We start from the raw sequence: 10,175 nt of genomic DNA on the forward strand, positions 1-10,175 counted from the left end.
TATGTATATAATATATACACCATTAGAGAAATTAAAACATTTTCTTAATTTAACTTGCTTCTCTATCCGTATTTGTAATATTATTTTTTTTAGATGTTAATTTACAAATTAATTATAATTTTTATTTATAATAGAAAATATTTTAGATTTTAATAATTTTTAGTTTATAAAATAATATCTAAATTATAAATTAGTTAATATTAATTCAAAAAACATATTTTACAAGTAAATATATAATAAAACTATTATAAAACATCTACCTCTTTTCACACTCCTCTTCATCAATCACCTACAACTCTCACATCAATATACACAATTTATCAACAATCATATATATAAATGTAATAATATCGCAATACATTCTTCACAAATTTAAATAATAATACAAATGCCCACATGCTATATATAATTAATATATCTTATTTAGAGATAGCATACCTACTAACAAAATCTTATTTGTAAACTTTTGTAGTTTCTCTACAATTTTCTAGTAATCTAATCAATGCATCAAACTTTACACCAATAACATAAACTCAAATAGAATTAAAAAAAGTTGAATCTATACTAAAAAAATAATCACCTACCTTGATAAGGAATTATCAACGTATTCTTAATTTTAAGTTATCACTTTCTTAAAATTATATTTTGCTAACATAACAATAAAACTAGTGGGTTCAAGAGCATAATAAAACTTGCCGGAAAAAAAAAGTTGCATAGTAAAACCTTTACATATTTGAAATATTCCCCCAATATCGATTCTGTTATAATAATTATTTTATTTAAATGTAAGAGTATTATTTCTCAGAGTGATAAGATAAATGGATAATTAGTTTTTTCAAACACTTTGTTTATTTTTTTATTAAACGTATATAATTTTTAATCACTCTACGTATCGACTAAAAAAAGCATGGACGTTCATTTATCATTTTATTTTCTTAACTTGATTAAAGAATTATTTTGGGTTGATCCCTTTAGTTTTCAATTGCAATATATGACTGATTGTGATAACAACAAAATTATGTAAGACATTTTTAATGAAAATTAAACTTGATGAACAATATTCCATATAGTTGACTTTCTGATGTTTCAAGCCAAATCTGACACAAAAATTATGAGAGAAGGGAATCAACAATTTTTTTTTCTTTCCAATCAAACATGAGTTGATTTTAATTTATTGTTTACTTATTATTCAATCATATCTTAATTTGAATTATGAAAATATGAGATATTGAATGAACTACTTGGGTGATAATTGTTTTTCATTGATTTTACCACAAATTGAAAAAAAATTAATTAATTGAAAAAAAACTCACTAATAATACTGGTCAGTTAGATTATCTAATCCAATAAATAGTCCCTCATATTATTGTTTTATTTCATAATTTACCATAAAAGCATACATGTTTTACCTATTTTGTTATATTAAGGATAAAAAGGAAAAAAAATGGAGAAGGATGGAAAAACTAATTTGGTTGTACCCAGAGAGTTTACCGTAAAAGTCATTAACTATGAGAAAAATAAATAAATATTATTTTTATCTTTTCTAATGTTTATTTTTTATAATTTGAACTCAATATTTTCAGTTGGGAAGCAATTGAAGTTTTGTTTCATAGTCTCTATAGTTTTAATAGTTTCGGTCCTTTTAATTTTAAAACCTTCTTTAGAATTTAATTTCACTTTTTTCAGTTTACACTGATATTATTAACCTTTTACATCTTATAATTAATGTTAAGACAATAACAAGAAGAAAATGTCCCAGTTATGTATAATATTATGCTGTTATAAAATAATTTATCTAAGACTTTAATAATTTTAGTTTACAGAATTTATCTAATGTGGACAAATTCATTCCAAATTCTTAATTATTTGATTAAACAATAAATTATGAGTTCAAATATTTTATTCAGTCAAACTAAAATTTTAATTTTAAGTTATATATGACTTATTTGAAGTAAACTTATTATTTTTTGGCACGTTGGTGTTGTAAAAAAATTATGCATATGACTTATTTGAAGCATTTTAAACTTATTATTGTTGACACGTTTGTGTTGTGAAAAAATTATGCATATTTATGATAATTTCATTCAAATAAGAGTTTTTTACTCGATTAAAAATGAGAGTGACAGTTTAGATTGGTCTTGGGTTAATCTTCGTTTAAATGGCATAATTTTACTTGTGAAAGAAGTGAATAGATGTTATTTGACAAATATCATTTACTACAAGTACCTTAAATATTGTCTGAATTCTATTTACTTAATTATTGTAAAAAAAATGATTATTGAAAGAAAAATTGACTAAATTTTGTTATTTTGAAGAATTTAAGGTTTATTATAACAAAAGAATTAAAAAGGTATGAAAGATGCAGTAGTTAGATTGAGGTAATTGAATTAAGTGTAGAATGATAAAGAAAAGTATTGTAGTGTGTTTGTTGAGAGAAAAATGCATGCATGCATAGGTTAAAATTAGAAGGTAAAAAAAAAGGTGACAGCATTGAAGCAGTATTAAATCAGTGTTCACCCACCATGATTACCGTCTTTTAATGTCCCATTATCACAAAAACAACAAGGCACTGTTTGTTAATAAAATCCATAGACGATACAAACAAAGAACAAAACATCTAATAAACGCACTTCCAAACGCCATTCACTCACTCACTCACTCACTTCTCACAATGACTCTCGCTCACTCATTCACTTAAAACTCAACACCACTGTCTTTTCCCACTCCTCTTCCCCCCACGCGCCACCATGGGTTGCACGGCGTCCAAGCTAGAAAACGAGGACACCGTGCGTCGTTGCAAGGACCGCCGCCGTCTCATGAAGGACGCCGTCTACGCGCGCCACCAACTCGCTGCCGCCCACTCCGACTACTGCCGTTCCCTCCGCCTTACCGGCTCCGCCCTCTCCACCTTCGCCGCCGGGGAACCCCTCTCCGTCTCTGACCACACTCCCGCCGTCTTCCTCAACAACTCCCAACAACCACCCCCTCCCATTCACCACACTCGCCCACCCTCACCACCTCGCCACCACCCCCACCACTCTCCACCACCCTTCAACCCTTCCCCGCCGCCGAAACTCGCCCCCATCCAACCCCGCCGCCGCAAGCCGCCGCCTCCGAAGCTACCCCATATTCTCTCCGACTCGAGCCCCTCCTCCACGCCGCGAAGCCAAGCGTCGAATTTTCCTTCGAACTTTTTCCCCACCGCGCATTCCACATACTCCTCCACCCCTTCCCAAACCTCCTCTGTTTGGAACTGGGAAAACTTCTACCCCCCTCCACCTCCTCCTGCTTCCGATTACTTCCCCGAAGAACACCAACATCAACACCAACACCAACAAAAACTCTCGCAGGCTCGGGCACAAACACAAACGCAAACACCTTCCCTTCACTCTCACAAAACACAAACACCCTCTCATTACTCCCACAAAACCCAACCCACCAATCCTCAAATTCATGACTCCGACTCCGAGAGATCTGAATACGATTACTTCGACGGAAAACACGAGACTCAAAAAACTTACTCCCACTCTCGCTCTCCCTCTCACATTCACTCTGATTCTCACTCTCATCACCATCTTCCCGAAGAGTATACCGAGACTGAGAGGGAAGAGGTTCAGTGCAGTGAGTGGGGGGATCATTACAGCACCACAAGTTCATCCGATGACGATGATGATGGGGTGGAGGAGGATGTGGAGTCGCGGTCCGAGATCGGGACCCGGTCGAATTTCGGGTCGTCCATGCGGGCCGAGTCCGTTGCGGCTGGCGGCGGCGCTAAGGGGTTCGACGCCGCGTCCTCCGTCGCGGAGATGAAGATGGTGGTGAGGCATAGGGACTTGAGGGAGATCGTGGAAGCTATTAAGGAGAATTTTGATAATGCTGCTTCCGCCGGAGATCAGGTTTCAGAGATGCTCGAGATCAGTAAGGCTCAGCTCGATCGCAGCTTCAAGCAATTGAGGAGTATGTTTAACAAACTCAAACAATTTGTTTCGATTATTTGAATATTGTTTTTTGTTGGTCTCGAATCAGAATTGAAAAACAGAAACTTTGAATCTATTAAGAGAATAGTACTAAAAAAATGTAAAGATTTTTCTTTTCTAACTCTTGTTTTCGTTTTGCTTCTAATTTTAATTGGAAAACCAACTTGGAAATGTTTGAAGTTTTATTTCCATGTTTAAATTGGATTGGACATTTTGAATTTGTGTTAAAGATATTTAATTGGGGTTTTTATGAGGTTTGTGTTTGGCCATTGGGGAGTTTTCGTTTTTATGCTTTTGGGTCAATTTCCGAATGAAGGGTACACGGTTTCGAGTTTTCTTGAAAATTATGGGTAGGTTTGTTTGATTTGAATTTCGATGATTTTGATTTTGCAGAGACTGTGTATCACTCGAGCAGCATATTGAGCAATCTGAGCTCAAGTTGGACCTCGAAACCACCACTGGCGGTTAAGTACCGGCTGGACACCGGTTCGCTGGATGAACCGGGCGGTTCAAAGAGTCTCTGCTCCACCATAGAACGGCTTTTGGCGTGGGAGAAAAAGCTGTACGAGGAGGTTAAGGTAATTTTATCTTAATTTCTAGGGCGGTGGTGTTATTTGGATAATAAAGAGGTTCCCTTTTTAGAAAAATGAATTATATTTTTCGAGAGCATAAAAAGGTGAAGGAAAAAAGGAAACGGTGTAGGTTTTGTTGGACTTTGGTAGCGTAAGGTCACAGCAGAATTTGACTGTTTAGTGTGAAAATGACCTCCTTTCCCTTTTTCACCATTGTGAATTGACCAAAATAGCCTCGGTTGTTGGGACCAACCTTTATTATTGTGGTACAAATAATGCTCCATGATAGAAACATACTTATCCCGAAAATACTTTTACACATGTCATGTAATGATATAAGTGTATATTTGGTCATACGGTAAACCGGGTTTGCTTATTATTCATTCATGTTTTGGATAATTTCCTGATTTGAAGGGACGGTGCTTGTCTTAATCAGAGTTTTGGTGTAAATTAGCGTGAATTAAGCAGTTCGCTGAAATTATTTTAATCATAATTTATTGTGTGAAATGAAATGACTGAAATGCCCACACCCTTAAACTCTTTTAACCCCAGTGAGATAAACTACTGACTACAGAGGAACCGAGCGATTAACAGATTTTAAGTAATTAAACCAGTTGTCTGTTTCTTCAAATTTTGTCTTAATGTGATTGATTGTTCACATTCAATTGGGTCTATGTGTGAAGGGCAAACATTTTCTGTCACATATACATGTGTGTGTGTATTCTTACTGAAAAAGGCACGTTTCTTTAGACTTACGGCACTAAAAGAAAAAAAAAAGAAGTAATGCCTAGGATATTGTCATGGATGTTTGAAATCACCATAAATGCTGTGTCCAACTTGGCTGCCTTTTAACCAAACTGAAGTCAGGTGGTTCTGTTGCATTTATTTTTAGCTAAAAACCTAAAGCATGTGGTTTGGAAACGAGGTGTGCTATGCTAACACTTTCTACAAATTGTGCTTGAATTAAGGCTAGAGAAGGTGTTAAGATCGAACATGAAAAGAAATTGTCAGCTCTGCAGACTCAGGAATACAAGGGAGAGGATGAAGCTAAGATATTCAAAACCAAGACTTCCATAAATAGGCTGCAGTCATTGATAGTTGTCACTTCTCAGGCTGTGTCTACCACCTCAACTGCCATTGTTGGCCTTAGGGACTCTGCTCTGGTCCCTCAGCTTGTTGCTCTCATTCATGGGTATGTCTCTTCTGCAATAGCTTTACTGTTTTGGTAGCTCCAGATTTTGTGGATAGCTAAATAATCAAGTTCTTGTACATGGGATTGGACCATTATTACATCATTAATCAACGAAGAAGTGAAGAACTATGGTGATTATCTATTAATCCAATTTTACAGCAAATCATGCATATGGGGGTTCACTGACGTGCTTATTTTTACTGCTGTAATTAATGAACTTTAATAACTTCATTGGTTCCCAAAAATTGTCTAGTATTTTGGAGTAATGAAATTTTCAAGTGTTTTGGTCTTATTATATCCATTTCCAAACAAATTAAATGTCATATTTAGACTTCATGATCAAACACACTTGAAGACTGTGCTGCTTGTTGTGAGGCCGTAATATAGGATCATGCTGTGTCTTGTTCATTGGATATTTTGTAAATGTTGATTTAATCTGGTGGAATGTGAGAGGACCTTGAGCCGATAAAAGTGACCAACCCTATTAAAGAACTTTTAAGTTTGACTGTAAGAATTGAAATGCTTTTTTACTTTTTCAAATGCCCTCATTTACCTCGTGTGAATGTGCTGCCTAATTTGGGTCAAGAAAATCTTGGGTGGTAGTTGAAAACATTATGGCTTACCGGTCTCGTATGCCACTTGTTTTATCAGCTCTGCGTAATTGCATGTGCTTCTTTGTACTAAACTGTCCAACAACTGCCTGCCTCTTATAATCAAACCTTGGCCCACCAGTGCATCTGTCGGAATGTTATTTTGTCTTTTTAGGCTCCATTCGAGCATAACTGATTTATGGACGGAGTAGGTATGTTAAACCATACAATGGGATAACCCTTGTTAACTGATTCTAAACTATTTGACTGGGTGTTATAAGCTGTAAAAACTTACACTGATGTTACTAATATTCATCTGTTTTCATTTTACTGGTCCAAATAACCTATCAGGGTCAATTTTGCAGTAAGATATGTTGTATATAAGCATGCTGAGGGTAGTGTAAGATAGCATGAAGGCAAGATGTTTTCACATTCTATGTGAATGTTCAAAGTGGCAGATGATTATTGAGCCGAGTGGGAGTGAAATTGAGATTATCTGTCATTCCCTATATATTTTGTACTGAAGCAGAGATTTCTTTTGCTCACTTCTGAAACATCCATGTACTGAATTTTATGCATTAAAAATTTGTCTCCCTGCAACAATTACTTATCTGTTGTGTTTTGTATTAAAAAAGGGGATGGCCTGTTCAAGATAACATTGTTGTCTTATTATGTTTGTGAATTGTGACATGTGAAATTGTAGATTTATGTACATGTGGAAAGCAATGCATAATTACCATGAAATTCAAAGCAACATAGTGCAGCAAGTCCGTGGCCTTGTGAACAGATCTTCAAGAGGTGACTCCACTTCTGAACTGCACAGGCAGGCTACTCGGGACCTCGAAGCAGCCGTGTCAGCCTGGCACTCCAGTTTTTGTCGCCTGATAAAGTTTCAGCGGGAGTTCATCCACTCCTTGCATGGCTGGTTCAAGCTCAGTCTTCTTCCAGTGGACAATGATAACATCAACAACAGCAGGGACAACTCTGATACATACCACTTTTTTGATGAATGGAAACTGGCACTTGACCGTGTTCCAGACACGGTTGCATCTGAAGCCATAAAGAGTTTTATCAATGTTGTCCATGTGATATCTTCGAAGCAAACTGAAGAGCTGAAGATCAAGAAAAGAACAGAGACAGCATCGAAGGAACTTGAGAAAAAGGCATCCTCTGTGAGAAACCTAGAGAGGAAGTTCTACAGTTCATATTCTATGGTAGGAATTAGCCTTCCTGATACAGCAGCTGACAATGGACAGGGTTTGGATGCTCGTGATCCACTGGCGGAGAAAAAACTGGAACTGGCAACCTGCCAAAGGCGCGTTGAAGATGAAATGCTGAGGCATTCAAAAGCTGTGGAGGTAACAAGAGCCATGACTCTGAACAATTTGCAGACAGGGTTGCCTGGTGTGTTTCAGGCATTGACAAGTTTCTCTTCCTTGTTCACGGAGGCTCTTGAATCAGTGTGTACTCGTTCTTATGCCATCAAGTAGGTAAGATAATTCATTTCTTCTGCATGGGATCTAAGTTCTTCATAAGGGCTGGGATTTTTTGGCGGCAAGCTCTTATTGCTCTCACTCTCACTCTCACTATTTTGAGTTATATTTTGAAGTGTAAATATGAAGAATTTTGGGGTTCCACCTATTTCGATGGAAAAAAAAAGGGAATTTTCTTATTGTACAGGGAAATTTCTTGGTTTATTGTATCAGAGGATTGGAATTTTTAATATATGAATAAATTATAGGCACTGTGCTTTGATGTTCCATCATAAAATTCTTTGGAAATGTTTGTGAAATATTGTTTACTGCAGATGATGATTTGGGTGAAAAATAGTTGTAGAAGATATAAATCCCTTTATGTTAGATTTGGTGAAAAGGTGAGTGTGGTTATTGAGGGTGACAGCTAATATGGACATAAATGGACAGGAAAGTTCCACACACACAGCACATCACATGGCAAGTGGAAGGAAACATAGATATCTGCAACTTGCATTATCATCCTCTTCCTACTGCTATATTATTTTATGCATACATTTCTCCAATACCAAATCAATTTTCATGCTCTATTTGGAAACTCCTATGCTCTCATTTTTACCTTTCACATTCAGATCCACCTCATCCACTTACACCCAAAAAAATTTAAATAATATATATATATATATATATATATATATATATATATATATTTTAATTTACGCCAAATTTAAGAAATTAGTTCTGATTTTAAATATAACAATTCTGATAACTTGATTTTTTAAATATACTTATATTCTATAAATTAAGTCAGCCCATAAGTTTAGAAACTAACATGGTTAAACTCATTTAAAAAAATAGTTGGCTCAATTTCTTATGCACCTCCATAACATTCCTTCTGCACCTCCGTAAAAAAAATTCTCCCATTTTCCTTCTCGAGCGTAATATGACCAAAAATATTTTCAAAGTATACAATCCAAAATCTAGAAATGACTTTGGGACTGTGTAATATGAAAATCAAATAAATTTCGAATTGTGTAATTCAAAAATCATTTTTTCATATAAAAAATGATTTTCATATTTTACAATTCAAAAATTATTTTTGACTTTCAATACAGAATTTTTATTTTTATTTTTTATTATGTAACTCATAAGTTATTTCTTTAGATAAAAACTTCTGGATTACGTCATCCAAAACTTTATAAATATTTTTAAATTGTATAATTAAAAAGATAAATGAAAAAAAAAAAGAGTATGAAGATACTTAGAGAAAGTTACGTAGGTGCAAAGAGAAACTGCCTTTTTTTCTAGTCGGACCCTTTTAGTGGGCTTTTTCAGGCCATTCTATGGAGTCAAATTCCTTGTAACATCTTTACACCCATACTTTATTATTATAACTTTTTCTATATATGTAGGATTTTGAGAAAAAGTTCTTTTTAATTATTATTTTTAAAATTTGAGACAACAGTAGTTATTTAGTTAACTGTTATTCATTTATTTTCAATTAATTATATATGTGTGTGTACTTATCGTGAAGTGAAAATAAAAATATCAATTAGAAAGTAGAAAATTCGTTATATTTATTGTGTAAAAGTCTCAACAACAAAAAATTAAAAAGAAGAAAATATTTCTTATACGATCCATTTGTTAAGGGAAATTGGAAATTTCATTTATTCTACCCGGGAGAGTTTCATTAAAAACACTTTTAAGAAAAAGAAAATACCAAATCCTATACAATTTAAATTTGAATTGACATCATACCGTATTAATTTATTTTAATGTTCCATATGCATATTAATTTAAATTGACAATATTAATTTAATGCCACATTTCATTTTCTTCATTTTTATCCTTTTTTTATGAGGGGTAAGCTTTGCCCTCTTCTTATATAGTTCGACATATAAATTGTTAATGTAGAAAAGGCATTTCCAATCAAAATTGACAGTAGCAGAATAGTATTTAACAAAAAACAGAAACATGATTAAAACGAAAAAGTATATAAAATTTGCATTAAAAATTAAATAGAGTATATTTTGTTTATACATGAAAAATTACATAAAGAATACTTTAAGTAAATTTTGTTTATTACGAAATGTAAAAATTCCAAAATATATTTTTAATATTTTATAATGTAATTTATATTTTTAATAGGATATTTTGAAAAGTTTATGGATTAAACAATTCAGAACTAAAAATTAAAATCCTAAATTAGAAGGTAAATTTAATATCGATGGGGTGTCAATTGAAACTATGGAAGTGCAGAAAGAAACTGCCTTTTAGTCTGGCCCAATATTTTTAACACGAACCTTCTTGACAAAATTTTGTTAAGATACATTAATATTTATTTCCATTGTGTGGTAAGTCTCGATAAGATC

The 10,175-nt window shown here is 33.9% G+C and overlaps 1 protein-coding gene across 1 annotated transcript; it reads left to right on the forward strand.

Moving 5' to 3' along the window:
- Positions 1-2,603: 2,603 nt before the first annotated feature.
- Positions 2,604-8,093, forward strand: LOC108329167 (nitrate regulatory gene2 protein). The gene is made up of 4 exons (XM_017563247.2): positions 2,604-3,957; positions 4,371-4,555; positions 5,518-5,741; positions 7,035-8,093. Exons 1-4 carry the CDS (start codon positions 2,748-2,750, stop codon positions 7,819-7,821), a joined length of 2,406 nt encoding a protein of 801 aa, XP_017418736.1. The 5' UTR covers positions 2,604-2,747; the 3' UTR covers positions 7,822-8,093.
- The last annotated feature ends 2,082 nt before the right edge of the window (positions 8,094-10,175 follow it).

The sequence above is a fragment of the Vigna angularis genome, chromosome 2, assembly GCF_016808095.1.
Source record: "Vigna angularis cultivar LongXiaoDou No.4 chromosome 2, ASM1680809v1, whole genome shotgun sequence".
Classification (NCBI taxonomy): Eukaryota; Viridiplantae; Streptophyta; class Magnoliopsida; order Fabales; family Fabaceae; genus Vigna; species Vigna angularis.